The sequence below is a fragment of the Gymnoscopelus braueri genome (genome assembly GCF_963280865.1).
Source record: "Gymnoscopelus braueri genome assembly, chromosome: 20".
Lineage (NCBI taxonomy): Eukaryota > Metazoa > Chordata > Actinopteri > Myctophiformes > Myctophidae > Gymnoscopelus > Gymnoscopelus braueri.
Genome location: NC_137622.1, coordinates 15,548,752 through 15,569,344, shown reverse-complemented (window position 1 = coordinate 15,569,344; position 20,593 = coordinate 15,548,752). Strand labels below are relative to the sequence as shown.

The 20,593-nt window shown below is 39.7% G+C and overlaps 1 protein-coding gene across 1 annotated transcript; it reads right to left on the bottom strand.

Annotated features, from left to right (window-relative positions):
- Positions 1 to 10,686: 10,686 nt before the first annotated feature.
- Positions 10,687 to 17,089, bottom strand: eif4ebp3l (eukaryotic translation initiation factor 4E binding protein 3, like). Its single transcript, XM_080416033.1, has 3 exons — positions 16,589 to 17,089; positions 13,264 to 13,440; positions 10,687 to 11,272 (listed from the first exon to the last, which is right to left on the bottom strand). The coding sequence occupies exons 1-3, from the start codon at positions 16,716 to 16,718 to the stop codon at positions 11,244 to 11,246; spliced, it is 336 nt and encodes a 111-aa protein (XP_080272159.1). The 5' UTR covers positions 16,719 to 17,089; the 3' UTR covers positions 10,687 to 11,243.
- Between the last annotated feature and the right edge of the window lie 3,504 nt (positions 17,090 to 20,593).

Here is a 20,593-nt window from a genome sequence, read left to right as displayed (position 1 = left end):
AGATATGTTTTTTTTTTGTATTTTAAACATTGTCTTATTATTATTTATTAGTCTGTATCATTATAATATTTGGTCTGGGTTTACTGTTGCCTTTTCACTTAGATTTTTTTTTTGTAGTAGGCCTATATGACTATGAGGACCACACACACTGGAGATAGTTTTATTATAATTTACTTGTGTGTTGGTGCTGGTATTTACGTTGTATATCACATAATTAAAATCAATCAATCAATCAATCAATCAATCAATCAATCAAACAAACATTTGTTTTATAGCCTCTGGTATGGTATGTTATTGTGATTGTACTGTTTTGGCTTGGCTTGGCTGTTTAATATTCAAGTAGCCCTGAAACATGACTGTCATATCATGACAGTAATGGATGAACTTCAACCTGGTGTTTGCACCTTGTGCCCCTTGGTCCGTACATCTACATTTACGTTCAAATTTCAAATATAAAGTGCTTAGCCCATGGCCACTGATGTTAAAATTCTTTACGGGCCCTCAAAAATACCCGTATCTTCCATATTGTTCAATAAAAAGCCTTTTAATCTGATTTGTGGCCATTTTGTCCATATTTTCGCCATATGCTTTCAACCGACCCTATCGGTTGGAAGGTGTATTGCACTCTGATACATTATAACTCTATGAGAAATGGCCACTGATCGGAGTAAAATGCTTTTTATTGATCAATACGGAAGATAAGGGTACTTCTAAGAACCCGTACATAATTATAACATCTGTGGCCATGGGGTAAGCACTTTATATTTAAATAAATCTGAACGTTTATGTAGATGTACGGGCTGTAAATAGAGAAAATTCAAATGCCCTGTTGAAGTTCATCCATGACGGTTGTGACAGACGACCGTTGTGTATCCATGGCTAATATTCACGATGCCAAACTAGCCAATTACAGCGAGGTCATCCCTTTGGGCCATGGGATCCAATCTAGATGCCGTTCTATGCATAGAGGTTCTATGGTCCTTACGGACACTCGAAACCGAAACGCGGTTGGCTGTCGAAATATCGGGAATACCCAATCACAAAAATACATGTTGTTTAGGATTGGAAATGCGATGAATCATTATATGATTAAGAGTCATAATAGTATTTTCTTTTACATACGTAAAGATAAACCGTAGAGAAATAGTTGCGTAGATGAGCAGTAAATGGATGAGTGATTGATGTTAATCATTAACTAATTGGTATTTCTGGTATTTTCCATTAAAAACCGAGCTTAACGTTTAAGTTGAAAGGAAATGTTATGTGAAAAATCCACCCCTTCAACGTGAACATCAACAAGTTATCGCCATGTATTCCTTTTCCCAGTGGGAAAACCGAAGTACTCAAAGTATCAATACCACATTACCACGATGAAGAAATGCTCTGTTAGGGCCCAGGGCAGGAATTTCAGGGAGGCCATGAGGCCATGGCCGGTGTTGCTGTTGCCCCTCAGTTTGGCAAAAAAAATGGCATGCCCTGAGGCCACAGTGGCCTAATGTCCCAGCTGATTGTTCACCTCTGTTAGTTTCTTTACTGATCTTGTCAATATGTAAACACCAGTGTCTCTTTCTTGTCAATATGGAGACACCAGTGTCTCTTTCTTGTCATGAAGACACCAGTGTCTCTTTCTTTCTTGTCATGAAGGCCTATGTCTCTTTCTTGGCATGTAGACACCAGTGTCTATTTCTTGTCATGTAGACACCAGTGTCTTTTGTTGAGATTCTGAATTCTTAACTCCCCTGAGTCCCCATCTTTAAACCAATCCAGTGACTTTGATTGGTGAAGGGCTGAGCATGGATCAGATTGTAAATACCATAATTTATTTATTTCACTGCAGATAGTCTACATATTACTTTTTTTTATTATTATGTTGAAAAATAAATGCAGTCAGAGCTGCTTCTACTGCTGAGTTTTTACTAGATTACATGTGTGTTTTCACTCTGATAGACCGACATTGACGTTTTCTTCCAGCAGATGTCACCCTATCTCCACTCCACTCTGGTTTGACTCTGCTGTTGGTTTGTTTAAGGTCAGTGATGGAAAAAGTACTCACATTTTTAACTTAAGTAAAAGTATCAATACTGTAATGTAGAAATACTCTGTTACAAGTGAAAGTCCGGAATTCTAAATGTACTTGAGTAAAATACAAAAGTATTGTATCAAAATGTACTTAATGTACCAAAAGTAGAAAGTAGAATGTCCCATTTCACAAGTTTTAAATTAAAATGTATACAAATCTTTTGAAAATAGCAGATCTACAAGTGCACAATTGTGAGCATTGTGCGCTTGTAAATCGGTTATTTGAAAATGGCCGAAATGTATTTATGGCTGAAGTGGTTACTTTATGTTTTGTAATAATAATCAAAATCTAGTAACTAAAGTTTTCAAATAATTGTAGTGGAGTAAAAGTACAATATATGCCTCTGAGATGTAGTGGAGTAGAAGTAAAAGTACTGAACAATGGAAATACTCCATTAAAGTAAAAACGGTTCAAAATTGTACTTAAAGTACAGTACTTGAGTAAATGTACTTAGTTACTTTCTTTTAAATTGTGTTTTAGGTCCTATTCTGTTCGCTGTGTTGTCTATGCTGCTGATAAGATTGCAGCTAATGTTGCTAATAGTTTTGGCTCCCTTAAATCAAATGTGCGCTCAAATCTGAGAAATATTGGTGTCCTTTTTTATCTAATCTTTCAAGAACAGATTCTGCTATAGTAAAAAAAACAGCAGAGGGCGCTGTTTTTCCTTTTCATTTGGCGATGGGTTCCCAGATTGTTTTTGATCAGGCCCTGCAGATTACCACATTGTTAAACTCAGGTCTGTTGTATCAGTCAGAGTTGGAAAGGATTATATACCCTTTTGTTTAATCTTTCCTGGACTATTGTAACCCACTATTCACCTGTCTCAGTAAAGACAGGCCCTGGAGCCTTTACAACTGGTCCAGAATGCTACTGATCATAGGTTAAGGAGGATAATATGTCACATCACTCCCATCCTGGCCTCCTTGCACTGGCTCCTGTCAATTTTAGGATCCAGTTCAAGGTTCTTGATCAGACCATGGCTTGCTGGCTATCCCTCGCACAAGGCTCAAGACCAAAGGTGACAGAGCCTTTCCATCTAAGTCATGGGATGTTCTCTCTCTGGACTTAAGATATGTGACCTCTGTGAACAATTTTAAAAAGCTGCTAAAGACTCGCCTTTTTTGGACAGCTATTTCCATAGTTATTTTGTGACTGCAGCTCTGTGTCATATCCGTTCTTTTGTGATCTGTTATGTTTTCAGTTGTTTGAAGATAGTTTTACTCATTTGTTTTATTGATATGCTACTTGTATGTTTTTAATCCTGTAACGCACTTCCTGTCTGAGAAAGGTGCTCTATAAATAAAATGTACTTACTTACATTGCTTACATTCGTATACATGATTTGTTTTTAAATGGATTTGGAAAAGCTGGACCATCATATTGGTCTGTTTTACTCAAATATACACAAATATTACCAACGTAAACAAACCTATTGCAGCCCTAAAATACACCAAATACAGTTTAAACTGTATATCATCTCCTATACTATAGTATTATTATTATGTGTGTGTGTGTGTGTGTGTGTGTGTGTGTGTGTGTGTGTGTGTGTGTGTGTGTGTGTGTGTGTGTGTGTGTGTTCGCGAGCGCTTACAGTTTATTCATATTTAGAGTGAAGTTTGTGGGACTGCATTGAGCAATGTCTAGACATCAGTGAAAACACACACACACACACACACACACACACACACACACACACACACACACACACACACACACACACACACACACACACACACACACACACACACACACACACACACACACACACACACACACACACACACACACACACACAGTGGGAATGGGGGATAGGTTTGTGAAACACCATCTCAGTCATGCGACATGTGGCAGGTCATAGCCTGTTGTGACAGTGTGAATATAGCAGCATACCAACAGCAAATGACAGCTGTCCTACAGAGGGAATCTAAAAGCATCTCACTGATAGAACATCACGGAACAACATCTGACTCCACTGTGTTTCATCATCCTTTCATCATCAGTCATTCATTTTGGCCATGATACGTAGCCTACATAGGGTTTAAGTGGTTAAGATGCCTTTTCAGCTTCAGTCTATCTCTATATAGACTACAAATTGTGGTTATTATTATTATTACATAATTATTTTATTGCAAGGTCTTCAACACTGAGCTAAAATAGGTTAAGAAAGTAGCCGATCTACAAGCTCACAACACGTCACATTGTGACGTGTTGTGCACTTGCAGATTAGCTATTTTCTGCAAAAAAAAGTAGTAGAGGGAACAACAGAGGGGACTAAGCATACAGACCCCTGGGATACCCCGGACAACAAAGTCTAGTTACCAGGTATAGTAGGCTATAAGTGGTTCGTATCTGGTGCTGGGAATTCCATAGTGCTGCTGCTGGTTTTCATTCTAGCATAGAATAATTCAGAATTGGAATTCCAGGTGAATTCAGTTAAATACCCGATGGAATAGAACTAAGACCAGGACCAGAGTTGAGAGCCTCAGCATTAAGCATGAGTGAGACTGCAGCTGAAAAGGAGATGTTTTGAAACTGCCCTTTGACATTACAGATGCATAACATAACAAACATTATGCAACAAGTAGCAATGACATACACTGTACAGTACAGTCCTTTGCATCAGACCAACCCAAACACAACATATGCAGTTCATAATAACTTTATCATAAACTACAATCACAGCTTGTGTCATTTTTTTTTTTTTACCTTACATCTGGTTATTGTATTTCACTCTTTTTGGAGACAGTCTTGCTTTAGTACAGTATATTAAATTGGGAATACGATAGCAAATTCTTTTTTGAGTTTTAACAGAAATTTATATTTTCATCCATCAAGAAGCTGCAATTATGTGTAATATGACATTTATTTGTTTGCATTAATGTCTACATAGGTGAGTTTGTTTATCAGAGTGTGATTAGACTTTGTGCGTGTTATGCGTGCAGAATGTGAGCATGCATGACTGCTTATCTAAGACATGTACAATACAGTGTTCAGCTCTCCCCTCTGTCCTCCTCGCTGTGACGGATTAGTGTCCCAACACCACAACTGTTTGAGGGTCTGTTTACGCCATCACCACGGCAATTCAGCGCTGTCTGAGCCCTCAACTTCAACAGGAGGGTATGACAAAAATAGAACCTCATCCAGTCCACCACCCCACCTCCCTACACGAAACTGAAGGAGGGGTGGGGAAAGGCCCTGCAACTTATATACTGTACGTGTAGGTTACATATTTTGTCTATTGAAAAGGGCAAAGTGGCAGGGATACTGCCCCTCCCTGGCCAGCCGGGGCGCCTGATGGAGGGGAAGGGAACTGGTTGGAATAACGTGTTCCTTCCATGCGCTACGTCCAACCAGGGAAACTCTCCCCTGTCAGCTGACGAGAAGGTCAGTTGGCTCTCATGCATTGAAGGAGGCATGAGCTCGGCCCTGGCCTCCCTAGGTTGGCAGAGGGAAGGTAGTGCCCAGGATTACATAGACAATTGGCACTGGGTGTAAAAAATAGGGTTACAAAATCGTGGGATAAAAATGTAGAAGAAAAGGGCAAAGTGGCAAGAAGGCAGTGATATTACTACATAAGAAAAAAAAGTTGTATGTGTTCCAAGACCAATGTTTTTCTAAACATTTCATTTCATACTGTATACAGTATTGTTCCATAGGTCCAAATCAAAGAGTGGGTTTGTTTCTCTAGGTCAAGGCCGGGCTGAATGTTCCTTGATCAGTAACTAATGCAGAGCTATACAAAATGGAAAATGATTAAGATAAGATAAAATAATATAAGATAAGATAAATACCTTTTATTGATCCTGCTAAGGAAATCCAGGCACCAAAGACACTACAGCAGTTAAAAACAGATTACAGGAAAAAAGCAATGTAGATAAGATAAGATAGGATAAGATCTTAGGATAAGATTTTAAAAACTAAAAACTGTTTAATCCCCAGCTGAAAAATCAGGTGTCAAAGCAGCAACAGAAGTGAAACACACAGTAACTTGGAAGAGAGCCCAAAAAAAGAAGAAAAGAAAGCTAAAATAGTTAGACGTATGTAGATTGTGACATGACACAAGTGAACACATTAATCAATATAGGAATGAATATGCATATACGTATATTGCCAACGAATATAAGAATGGATGTACGTATAAACAGATTATCAACAATGAATATAATAATTAATATACGTACAGCATACAGACCTTCAACAGTGAGTTTCTAGGTAATATAAGAACGCCTCTCCTCAGTTATCCATAATAGGCATCTGGCAAGGTTACAGTATGTACAGTTGTGTAGGCCTACAGTACATCCTAGAAGTGATGATTCTATTGCATGAAAGTTCATATGTGCACCTGCCACATATCTGTTCTAGGTCCATAATATATAAATAGCTATAATGTAAATGTCAAAGAGGAAGTTCATGTTTACACTTCAATATGTGATTGTGCTTGAAGGGTGGTTTAAATAGAGTGTCTGTCTGTGATGGGTCAGTATTTTGCCCAGATGAACACCTAGCTTCAGATAGGTGCATAGGTGAGTGTAATCTGAGATAAACCAAGCAGACAGTCTGTCAGGTGATCCCTTGACCTGAAAGAGGGATCAACACGTGCGCGTGACGTGTTCTACATAGAAACTTGGCATCTGGTCTAGTTCTCATGTACACATATGAGCACACAAACTTGTACAAACAAAGACACAGCCAGACTAATGCTAAAACAAACATCAAGAGCATGGACACTCACTCACTGCACTCACGGGACATTTTTGAATGAATAAAATCTATCTACAACATTTTATAACATCCACTATATATAATCGTAAGATGTATTCACCACGTTCAACCTGGCGCCCATATGTTGGGCGCCAGGGCATGGGGGGGGGGGGGGGGGGTACAGGGCATGTGTGTGTGTGTGTGTGTGTGTGTGTGTGTGTGTGTGTGTGTGTGTGTGTGTGTGTGTGTGTGTGTGTGTGCGTGTCTGTCCGTCTGTGAACAGCTATTCTCCGGCACCGTTGGACCGATCGGCGTGAAACTGTGCGCACTACCTGGAGGCCAGAGCAGAACCTCTGACCCAACTGTTTCACATCGGCCTGTTATAGTGCCACCAGGATGCATTTTTTTTGCTTAACATTTTTTTTTATATTACTCGTACAGATGTTGTCCAAACATCACTCTAATCGCGAAATATTATCTCTATAGTTATGTGATCAAGATTTATCGTCACATTTTTCATATTCCATTCTGATTGGCTATGATTGGCTTCCAATGTTTGTTGGTGTGGCCATTTTGCACAAAATGCCACACATCATGAATGCAGCGGCCAATTGCTGGGATACTTAGCACGCACATTCCTACTAAGAACCTCCATCCCAAATGTTTCAAATCTCCTCATGGTGGTGCTCCAAAGCCCACTTCACGTTTGGTGAAGTGGGCTTCACCTATAACTCTTGAACCGTAGGTCATTCAATCAACATCTTTCTTTCCCTGGATTCCTTGGATCAGGACTTAATTTATAGGCCCTGTTTGTGCCAGATTAAATTTTCTGCCATTGTGCATATTCTTCAAAACACACTTTTTGCAATTACTCCTACAGATTTTGTCCAAAACTCACGGTACACATTATATTTGGGGTCATGTGATCAAGATGTACTGTATAAATTAGATTTCTCAGATCCCATTCCAAGTGGTAAAGACCTGCGCTCCGAGAAGCACACTTTTCGGGTTCACCTCTGTGGCCAGTATTTTTCTGTTGTGCAAGTTAACTCTTAAGCACATTAGTGGTGATTAAAGTTTGCTTTTGCAGGAACTCAAAATACACTGCAGTGCACAGATTATTGAACATACTGTACCTGATGTATAGTGTTATGGAATTCTTCATCTATGAGTAATTGATGAGGCAAGAGGAGTCGGAGGCACCATTCAAGGTGGTGATGGATATTCTAATCTACAATATAAATGGTATCAGTGTACGTTAGACACACAGGATCACATTGTACTAGGCTCTGTAGCAGCTAAGGACAAGCTGAACCAAAACAAGACAAGCTGTACCAAAACAATAGCCATCAGGCCTAGCGGAGACATCTTGGCTCCTACAAGCTACAAAATATAATTTCATATCATAAGGTACTATAAGTGAAGGTTAGATGTAAACAACCAAAATACCAATATCATATAACTCTACAACAATTCTTCCTTTGTCACACAAGTAGCTTGTAGGTCTGCTATTTTCGGCGCATGAGGCCATTGTGGGACAGAGCATACATTAGGAATATTGCTGCTTTATAAACTGGCTCCTTGTCATATCAGCAGGTTCATGGGAGTAGAACAGCTGAAAACACTGACCCACATCCTGCATTTGATCCACAAGGACCAGCTTATCTGTGTGCACAGCGTTAGATCTACACATGTTGGCTGAATCCATCACAACAAGCCTTCCATTTCAAATTTTTAAGCCTAAAACTCTTCCTCCTCCTTTAAAGGCTCAAATACATTTTCAAATTTCTAATGTGGTTGGTGCACTAGTCTGAATATACACATTGAATAGTTACATATAATTAGTAGCCTAAGTTCCCCAAAAACATTTACATAAATGTAAAGATAGAAAACTATGCACAATATAGAGGCCATAAATAAATATGAAATGGTACTTGCAACTTGTACTATTACATACACATTAAGTAATAATACAGTCATTATGGAATGTTTGCAGACCCTTTCAAGTTTTCCAAATTTTGTTTCAGATTCATCTTAAAAGGTGATTAAAAAAACAAAACATCCATCTCTATACACACGATAATCCAAACTGACAAGGCAAAAACTGTTCAGCATTCAGACCCTTAGTAGCCTACTTGGACAGCATCCAGTCTTCATTCGAACGATCCTACAAGCTTGGTAGGACGTTTCTCCCATTCTTCTTGACAGAATCGTTCAACTTCATCCATGTTGGACGGGGAGCATCTGTGCACAACCATTTTCAGATTCATCCATAGATGCTCTATTGGGTTCTAATCAGGTCCAGACTCTGGACCTTCACAGGAGTTTTTCTTGTTGAAATGGAACCTTCGCCCCAGCCTGATCTCATATTGTTCTGCATCCATCTTTCGCTCTTATCCTGACTAGTCTCCGTTTCCGAGCCCCTGTCACAGACAACACCCCCCCATCACTTGACTGTGTATTATGAATACAGTTCAATCCTCCTTTCATCTCACCAGAGAATTTTGATTCTCACGGTCTGAGAGTCATTCAGGTGCTGTTTGGCAAACTCCCAGCAGGTTGTCATGTGCCCTTTTTTTTTTTAAAGGAATGGCTTGTGTCTGGCCTCTCTACTATAAATGCCTGATTGGTGGAGTGCTGCACTGATGGTTGTCCAATAAGGTTCTCCCATCTCCACAAAGGATGTCTGAATCTCATCCATAGTGACCATTGGGTTCTTGGTTAACCGTCTGACCAAGCACCTTAATCCCCATTACTGGCTGGGCAGCCATACTGTACCTAGGAAGTGACTGGTGGTGGTTCCAAACACTTCCACTTGAGTGATGGAGTTTACCGTGCTTTTGGGTACTTCCAATGCGGCACACATTTTCTTGTAACCGTCGCCATATCTAATTATCTTGATCTCATGATTGGTTTTCACTCTGACTGACACATAGTACACAGCCTGCCTGAGAACTTCACTGATAGGCTTCATAGGACAAAGTACCCTTTTTATGCATACATCATTTAATTTATACAGTATCTCCCTTGCAGAAACACAGTTGCTCTCTGCCCTGCTCTCATTCAATACAAAGGCTAGGTTAGGTTGTTTTGTTTTCCCTGCCTGATAAGTCTGGTTTTAGCAGAATGATAGAGGTACCACCAACCCAAAAGGCACTAAGATAGCAAATGACATAATAAGGCAGCAAATAACAACTATGTATGTAGCACTTTTAACACAGTAACAGAAGGGCACATACTTTCCTCAGTGTTTCTGAGATACAGTATGTGGGTGTGAAGTCTGGTTTTATGACATGGCTAATGGGTTAATCGGTCCTTATCTACTAATCATTATCATCCATACTTGTGTATAAACCATGAACACATTTGCTTGACTGAGTGTAGATTGTGTAGCTTCTCTGGTTTCAAAATGTTCTATCTTCTGGAAATGAATAGGCTAATATTTCTTTACTGTAACATTATTATTTCTATGCAGTTTTTTAAGTTAAGTTGTGTGCTTGTGGGGTGGGGGGGAGGTCCTTTTGCTGCATGACAATGGTTGCCATTGTCTCCCAACAACAAGGTCCTGGGTTCAAAACACAACTGGGGCTTTTCTGTGTGGAGTTCTACCTGTGTACCTTTTCCTTTACAGACACTTGTCAAAACAATCAATTATAGTGCAATTCAGTCATATAAAACCGTAAATCCAAGTACAAACATAAACACTTACACGTTGCAGTTGCAGCGTATGCAGTTGTTACACAACATTCTGTAGCCTACATTCTGGTAAAGTTTGATGAGACTTGCTTATCGTGTCATAACCGTGTTTATGATAAGATAAAGGGCAATACTGTTGTACAGGGCAGAGATGGACACACTGACTGTCAGATCTTAAGTAACAAATGAAAACAGAAGTAACACAATGGTTCGTTTTTAGACTTTATTGGAACTTATTCCCACTTGATTTTCCCTATATAAAAAAAACAAGGTGTCGATTTTCAGTTAAGCCCTGTCTCTTTAACGCTTAAAGCTTGAGAGCCTCCAACACCCATCAAGGAGAATTAATCCACTGTATTTCTGACCAAAAAAAAATGGTGCCGACAGTATTACCCCCCCACGTCTTAATGTAATCCTCTTACATTCCTTAGCTTAAAAAACAAAATGTATACATAGTACCATATCATTATTTACAAAAGAAAAAGAAACCATTGTGAAAAGAAAAGATCGATTCCTTCCTGCAACCGCTCAGAAAAGAGCCTGTAGCCGATCCTCGATTTCAAACAACACATTCTGGTGCCTTTTTTTGTTTTAGGGTCAATGACACCCTAGAGTTTTTGTTTGTTTTTTTCTTCTTTTTGGTTCCTCAAAAAAGGGTTTTTACAAAAAAGGAAGCTGAAAAAAGCTTAGTAATGCAACACTTGACGATCGCTACAGACCACAGAGGCATTGGAAAAACACTCTCCACAGGAGGCAAAACTGTAGCTCACATGTCCATCTCAAACTGGTCGTCCTCTGTTAAGAGAGAAAAAGACAGGGAGATAAAGGGGGAGATAATTAACAATTAGTGTAATTTTTGGCAGTACACCATGTTCTACCACACCCTGTTAACGGATGAGTGTGCTGCAGCTTTTATCAGTAGATTGTTTTAGCTCCAGACAGTAAGGGGCTGTGTCCACCAAAGCGTTTTTTTTTCCTGAGCTCCTGTATGTTTTGAATTGTATTCAATGGGAGCACCATGCATTTACGCTATATTAGAAACGGCAGCAGCATGACGAGGTGCTGAGCGTCTATTCTGCACTGAACTTGCACATCAGCGTTTATTTGAAGAATATTCAACTTTGGGCGTATGAATGAGCATTTTAAGAGGACCTTGTGTTTCCAGCTGGGGAAAAAGGCCTTGGTGGACACGGCCAGAAGGGATGAAAACAAACACCACTAGACCTAAAGAACTCAGCTTCCTAATCCAAAGCCAATGACTTGCATTGTGTTGTTTACCAGACAAAATAAGGGGGGGGCAGAGGCTAGAGCGGAAGGGGGTCATTCCTAATCCCTTCTGCATACAGGTCATTCCTACTGGGTGCTATCATACTCTACAATTCATCTGCCTTGGCCAGGCCTGCTGACATTGATCTGCTTGTGGACTATAATTGCTTTATTATTCATTTATAAATCTCACAGGACTACCAGAACACATGAATATACTGTATATAGCTCGACTGTTATTTATCTTATTTTATATACATTCATTTAATGTTTGTGTTTATGCCCATGTTGTAATTTAATGTATCTGGCTGCTATATTTTAATTTAGCTCCAGGGATAACGTCAACTACCGTATGCATCTATGAGCATTAAATTTGCAGATTAATTTTTGTATGTTTTATTTCGTGGCAAGTAACAATTCATCATCAACCCCATTATCTTTCCTAACCCTTAAGACGTAACAGATACACTCAATAAACACTGTTACATCATGTATAGATATTTACATATTCAAGTGTCATAGACAAACATGTCACTCCATGTTTGCCGTGGCCCAGTTTTGTGCCAATGAAGCCTGAATGTCCCGATGGGGCTCAATAAAGGTTCACCTATCCTAATCTGAACCACTTTTAACGGCGTCTCTATTTGGGAGTCACAAAATAGAAGAAATAGCACATCTACAAATGCAATGCATTGTGATGCGACAAGTTGCGAGTGCAGCTTTTTTGTAGTTTTTCTATGTGACACTGTCATACCATGAAATATAAAATAAGGCAGAGGGCTATGGGGTTAATAACTGAAAACTCCAGTAGTTTTCGTTCCTGAGCCCACTCCCCACCAGGCAAGACTGTCATGTTGTGAAAATGCTTGCTAGGGCCTGCAGAAACACATGCTAGGGCCTGCAGAAACACATGCCAGGGCCTGCAGAAAACGCATGCTGGCTATATTTTTTATCACATATGTAATAAAATGCAAGCACAGCAGTATGGATGTAATATTGAGAACGAAGACTGTCAATGCAGTCGATTCATGTTCACATAAGCACAAAGACAATGTCTTCAAACGCATGAGGAAGAAAAAACGCTTCATATTGACCATTATTGTCATAATAAAACAGAGACAGAAGCAAAACCTCTGTGACAATAGATTTCATGAAAACAAGGATGTGTTGTACAATCAGTAAATTCCTGTTATACCTGCTTTAACTTCTCTCCAACATGCAGGCTTACTCTGTATTTGCACACATGAACACGCGAACGTGTTTACCTATTACATCACACGACAACTGCTCAGTCAGCACAAAGTTCCAAGCTGAATTATTACAGTTTTGTATTTTCTCATACATTATTTCATTTTAGTACTTTGTTCAATTTCCTTTAGTTTCAGTAAGTGTGGTTGTTCATGTTCTATCTGTATCGTATTTTTTTTTCCTTTTTGACCTAGTTTTAAGCTTAGTTTTGGTTAACTATAATAACCTTGGTTCCTAGTATGCGAGAAAGTGAGTTAGTGCAAACATCTTACCTGGAAGATCCTTCTCCTCTTCCTCAATCTCCTCTTTGAGGTCTTGCAGTTTCCCCATTGGGTGTGTGGCGGGAATCGTTACTCCTGGGATCTGAGGCAGACAGCACGGAGGAGTACGAGCGATGGGTGAATTCCGACAATCCAAAAGAAATTTCCTGTCGTAGATGATGCGGGTTCCTGTGTGCAAGAAGAAGGGGGATGGGAAGAGAAATGTTTTTATATAAGAAACATACACTGTAATATCCAGGTGCTGGACAAACAAGGGGTCAACATAAAGCAAATAAAGTCTGCACACTGCTAATATTCTTCCATTGTTCTACTGCAAGTTCAACGTTAGGATCACATCTGGATCTTCATCAGACAGGAATATCTTATGCGTGATGAAGTTCCAGACGTGACTGAAACGTTGAACTTGCAATAAACAGTGAGAGCATACTTTCTTTAAAGAGAAATGTTTTTACCAGCAAAACGGAGGAGGACAAAACACTTTGTCCTGAATTTGTGAACACAAGACTCAGGACAACGTTGCACTTTAATAGGATTAGATTTAAAGAGACCGTCTGGCTTCTGAGCTCGTTATAAACCATGTGGGCGGCCGTGATGTTTACTTCCGACATGGCAAAGAGGATAAGGGGCCGTGGTGGAGTTCTGTACGCGTGTGCATGTGGCACATTGGCTCACGCTCGTGGTCGACAGGGCTGCTGGCTGGACACATACCAAACACAAACACACCCTGTTCTCAGAGCAGGGAACAGAGGGGAGAGGAGAACAGGAGGAGTGAAGGCTGTCTCTGCACAGTCAGTTCTGGGAAATCAAAGCACATAAACACATTCTCCCCCTTGCCCATGAGACCACAAGTTCAATGCCATGTGTAGCTTTGTCGGGATGGGTAAAAGCTTTGGTCAACCTCCCTCCCTACATATATAGCCATGAGTAGCTTTTCTCAAGGTTCCTCCTTAGTGTCCCACAATTTGCCGAGATTAAACCCTTCATGAAGACCACCGGCCCCGGGTCTCCTCTCTGGCACAAGACCAATGTCATGAATTGCGTTTTGTGACAGGGTGAAGTAAGTCAGTCCCGTGTTTACTGTTTATGCCCCGCTATTCTTATTCTGAAGTGGAGTTTGAACTTCTCCCAGTACACAGTATCAGCCTATCCACCAAACACCTGAAAAAACATGTTATGTAAGAACACTGCTGACTGCTGAACTGGCCCTGCTGGACAAAGAGGGGGAGACAAATGGGCTGGAATGTAAGCTAGCACCACCACCAATGCTAGTGCTAGACAGTTATGCAAGAGGGACCCTTGTATATTCAGTCTCTCTGCAGAGTCTGCACGCTGGTAGCACATGGTCTAGCGATAGTAGACTACCAGTCTGTGAGTTCACTCAAGCTTTTTGTATGCAGCCTACAGCAGTGGTTCTCAGCCTTTTTCATATCAAGGACCCTAATTTAGTTGACATTACAGCCAGACCTTCATTTAATGATTTAGTCTCTCAGAGTGAAATCTTGAATATTTTTTGTTGTTGAATATGATTTTTCCATGGCGTATTGATATGGTAGAGTCAAGATAACAGCCAATGATCAAAAATAATTCTAGTACATTATCTAAATTGCGTAAACTTTTTGTAAATCAACTCAAGTAATGTAGATTTTTAACAATTGATACATTTTATGGTGAACGCCTGGTGGTCTACCAGACCGCACACATTGAGAACCTCAGGCCTACAGTACATAAAGTTCAAGCTAATTAAACCTATTCCAAGTCGCTGTTGCTGTAGTCCTATTTACACCAAGGGCCTGGCCGAGGTCAAGAGGGGAAGGCCGATACATTTCATTGCGCTGTCTTGCACAATCATTTGCAGTGTATGTTTTCTTTCAATACTTCTCTCCTGACAACAAGTACAGAATGTTCTCTGGAGTTCCCTGAAAAATTGCACCAGGCAGGGCTGAAGGGGTAGGACAGCCTCCACCTTCTCCGCCTCTAGAAAAGCCAATCACTGGCCTGCGAATGTCTGGTGCAACCTCATGCCCCTCCCGTTCAGAGGTCACGGGTTTGTTTAGATCTTGTTGGCACTGGACGTCAACCTTGTTGTTTTTCTTGCAGTGTGTACGCTGTTGCTGCGTGGGCCCATACTGTACATGCCACTGAGTTGGGGTATTGCATCAGCTTTAGGAGTTTAACAACAACCATCTAAATATCTGTGCATCGACAGTACGCTACATGTACAAGACCATTTTGTTCCAAGACTTGCAGCCAACACTCATTTGCAACATGTCACCCAATGGTACCACAGTGGACAAAGGGGACAATCATCAGATCAGTCTGTATTTGTCTGCAATGTTTGACAAGGTGCCATTGTATGGTGGCCCCGTCAGATCTAACTATAACTCATAAAGCAAAGCACAGTAAAACAGGTCAATGTTGTGGTTGGGGTACTCTAATTCTGTGGTTCTCAGTCTGGGGTCTATATGGAACCACCAGGGGGTCCTTGAAGGGGTTCTAGGGGAGTCTGCAGCTAGATTCTTGATAAATAGTTCATCTTCCCCATTAATGTAAATACAACTAGATAACCTACAATATAATTACTATTTAGATCAGAGTATCACAGTTATCTCAATATACCCATCTACAGTATACATACTACCAATTCTGGACCAAAAGACATGATATTGGACTAAATCATGTCCAACTATAATACTGTTCTTAAGAGATAGAATTTCATAGAAATCTTATGAAATGGGGGTACATGGACTAATGCATATGAAAATATGAGTCCTTAAAATTAAAAGGGTCGAGTCTAATTCATAACCGGGTTTGCTAGTTCCACAACCATTTTTAAATCTAAATTAAAAACCCATTTCTATATTTTTTAAAAGGCCCTTTAAAGCCCCTAACAGCATGTAATGCATCTATTCTAACTGATACTGTTATTGTATAGTTTTCGTTGCTGTAATTGTTTATGATTTATGATTGGCTGTTTGATTTTAAGTTGTTAAGCACTTTGTAACTGGGCAATATTTGTGTCGTACTTTATGAGCAGTTTGCCCAAAAAAAGCACAGGAAAGTACAGCTCAATACAAGGTCTGCTAAGAGGATGTTAAACCCAAGAAAGCCTATGGCTTGTTTACAATGGCCTTGTTTCCATTGGGGTCCTTTGTACTCAATTCATAGAATTGACTACTGCCTACACCAGTTAGTGCATGCATACACACACGCACGCATGTATGCAAGTCGAACTTACTATAAACAGGCAACCATTTTAGGAAACGAGTGCAAGAAAACTCCCCCCAACACAGTTTAAGCTACACAACAATATCCTCACCTCCAGGCGTGGTGGAGAACAGAGTCCCCCCGGGGGTCTGGCTGTAGCAGTCGGGCAGCTGGGACCAGTCCTTCAGGGTGAGGATCCTGGTGGGGATGGGGCAGCTCTTCACCTGCTTGGTGCTCGACATGATGACGGGTTAAATAAAAGTTTAGCGTCCGAAGTTTAGCGTCCGAACGAAGCACAAGTTGTTGCTGCACGGAGCAAGTAGTGATACCGATGTGTCTGCCGTCAAACGAAGTACCAGTTTGTACCAAAAGAGACGCAGGGTTATCGGTTAAAATGCAACAAATGCAAACTGTTGTGTCTTGTATGTATTGCCGATTTCAAAAGGTTATTCAAATAAGGGAGGGAAAAAAAACGTACGAAAGAACGCGATTCAGCGTTGCGTTTAGAGTTCTATTGTTGGCGTCCGTTCCGTTGCAACAGAAACTAGTGAAGATCAGCGACCATGTGCGACTATTTCAACCCCAGGACGCAGCTGATATACTGCTGTGTTTTTGTGCCAGAGACGCGGAGCACGTGGTTGTGGTGGGAGTCATTTGGTGAGCTCGTTTTTGTCCTGGATTAGCGGCGAGGGAGGAGCTAGGGTGATGAGTAGCCCTGAAACACAAGACTGTCAATAACATGACAGTCATGGATGAACTTCAACCTGATGTTTTGCACCTTCTCCATTTACGTTACGTACATCTACATACACGTTCAGATTTCAAATATAAAGTACTTACCCTATGGCCACGGATGCTATAATTACGTACGGGCCTCCAAAAGTACCTGTGTATTCTGTATAGTTCAATAAAAAGCATTTTAATCCGATTGGTGGCCATTTTCTTCGTATTTCCTTATGCTTTTAACTACGCGACCCTATCGGTTAGGAGATGTATTGTACTCTGTTTTTTTCATTTTAACAATGAGGAAACGGCCACCAATCGGATTAAAATGCTTTTTATTGAACAATACGGAAGATACGGATACGGGTACTTCTGGGGGACCGTACAGAATTGTAACATCCGTGGCCATAAGGTAAGCACTTTATATTTTAAATCTGAACGTTTATGTAGATGTACGGATTGTAAATGAAGAAAGTGCAAACACCAGGTTGAAGTTCATCCATGACGGTCGTGACAGACGTCGTGTGATCCAAGTGATAACCGAAAGAGGACGTTTAGGCCTATAGATCATGATGAAAAACTTAATTGCAGATAAAATGCGAGTCATCTTTTTTTAATGAATAAATTAACGAATGACTGAATGAATGAGTGAACAAGGGAATACATACATTAATGAATGTATAAATAAATAAACTCGCATCAGTGCTTGACAAGAGACCCTTGAATCATTCTAGCCTTGGATCAAGACAATCGTAGATGTATTTAATCGAGTCTGACTTTTGCTTATGAAAGCAAAAGTCAGACTCGATTAAATACGATGTGATTGTCTTGGTCCAAGGCTAGAATCATTAGGAGTTGTAGGAGTTGCATGCATATGTGCGTGCGTGCGAGTGCGTGTGTGTGTCTGTCTGTGTGTGTGGTGTATTTGTGTTTTATGTTTGTGTGTGTTTGTGCTACTCTGGTTTTCAAATCATGCGTACCTAATGGCCTGAAGATTGGATATTTTACGTGGCCATGCTGCCCCCTAACGGCAGTCCATTGATAATGTTCCCCCACAACACTGATCACTTTTTGAGGAGGGGACATAAAGTTAATATATCAGTGGTGGAAAAGGTACATTATTTACTTAAGTAAAAGTATCAATACTGCAACGTATAAATACTTTGTTACATGTAAAAGTCCAGAATTCAAAATGTACTTGAGTAAAACTAAATACAAAAGTATTGGTATCAAAATGTACATAAAGTACCAAAAGCAGAAAATACTCATTCAGAATGTCCCGTTCCACAAGGTATCATATATATAAAATGTATAAAAAATCTTTTGAAAATAGCAGATCTACAAGCTCAACACGTCGCATTGTGACGTGTTGTGAGCTTGTAGATCGGCTATTTTCAAATAGCCAAAGTTTAAATAGGGCTGAAGTGGTTAAAGGGGTATTTCACTTTCAAAAAAACTTTTGGTCATTTTATCGTCTACTCAGGCTTTTGTGAGCCCCCCAGACCGTTTTTAAGTTGCTTGATTCAGTATTTAGATATTTGATAATCATTTTATTAGACACGCCCCCTTCCTATACAAACCCATTATAACTTCAAACTCCATTTGTAACATGTTAGATTAATCAAAAACACCCGTCCTTGATTATGGTGACTCACCCTGCCCTCCTAATACGCGAGGGGGCCGTGTTTTTTCGATAACTTTTTTCATTTATTTTAAATATTTTTTTCGGAAAATGAAAGAAATTAAATACAATAAAAAATTCAAATAAAATAAATGAAAAAAGTAATCGAAAAAACACGGCCCCCTCACGTATTAGGAGGGCAGGGTGAGTCAAGCAACTTAAAAATGTTCTGGGGGGCTCACAAAAGCCTGAGTAGACGATAAAATGACCCAAAGTTTTTTTGAAAGTGAAAAACCCCTTTAATTAAAATCTACAAAGTAACTAGTAACTAAAGTTTTCAAATAATTGTAGTGGAGTAAAAGTAGAATATTTGCCTCTGATGTGTAGTGGAGTAGAAGTAAACGTACATAACATTGGAAATACTCAAGTAAAGTAAAAAAAATACCTCAAAATTGTACTAAATGCAGTTACTTACACCAGGGGTTTTCAACTGATTGTGAACCAGGGACCACCACCCTGACCAAGAATCAACCTGGGGACCACCGACCACTGTTGTGTTGGGTGGGGATATGGACTAAGATTAGTGATTTGGTAACACTTGCTAATATGCATCCCACTGTTTCTCAACCAATAGTCCACAGACTAATAGTGGTCCATGGCATAATTAGGCTTGCAGGTGGTCCATGGGAAAGTGTTTTAAAATGTGAATACATAAATAAAATACCTTTGTTAAATGTATTAAAATAATATTCCAAGTCCATCAAATGTAAGAAAATATTTGAAATAAGCGTGGTGTGGGAGAAAAAGCTTGCAATTAAATAATGACTATTTTAAGGGCTTGATTTAATGAATCATATCAAGCCCAGGCATTATTTAACTGAAATATGCAAGTGGTCCAGACCTAAAAATTAAAAAAAAGTTGAGAACCACTGATCTATTCCTATCCCAAGGTTACCCTTATTCCATTCTCTTACTTTATCCAACCTTCCAATAACTTAAATGTCAACTGATATACTGATTTGTATCTTATGTATGAGTGAGCAGACACCTTTGATTGATTATATGGGCACATTTCCTAACAATGATGATGACTCAATCAGGCAATCCGGTACACTTCCCCTTCTTGCGATTTTCTGTGGAATTTCTTGACCTCCGACTTCCCAGTAACTGATCAACGGTCATTTAGTGCACTGTTCTGTGGAAGAAAATAAATTTAAAAATGATCACTTTCCTACGATATTAAATGCATGGTCAGGGACCACATGCAATACTTTCACAAACCACCTGGGGTCCTCAGACCTGTGTACAGGCATACAATATTTTAGCCTATTAGTAGTTGTAGTAGTTTATATAAGTTATTATTTTGACTTTCAAAAGTCTACACACTATAGACAAAGGATGAAGGCCCTAGCAACAAGGCCAGAGCCCGTGGTCTAACCTTTGACATGATCTGCCTTCAGAAATAATTTGAAGCAAATGGAAAAAAACACTGATGAAAAAGGGACGAAATCATTCTTGTGAACTTAATATTTAACTATTTTGTTATTATTTTATTTATTTTTGCTACTGTATAGCTTTTATTATTCATATCCATGTTATTAATACTTTATTCTATCTTATTTATATTTTAATATAAACAAGCAACTCGTGTGAGCTTGTAGATCTGCTATTTTCACTAGTTCGGGTCCCGGGCAAACGTCTAATTTCTCTTTTGGGTCTTGAGCTTAAAAGTTTGGGAACCACTGCATAGCGCCTCAGTATTTCTTCAGTGGT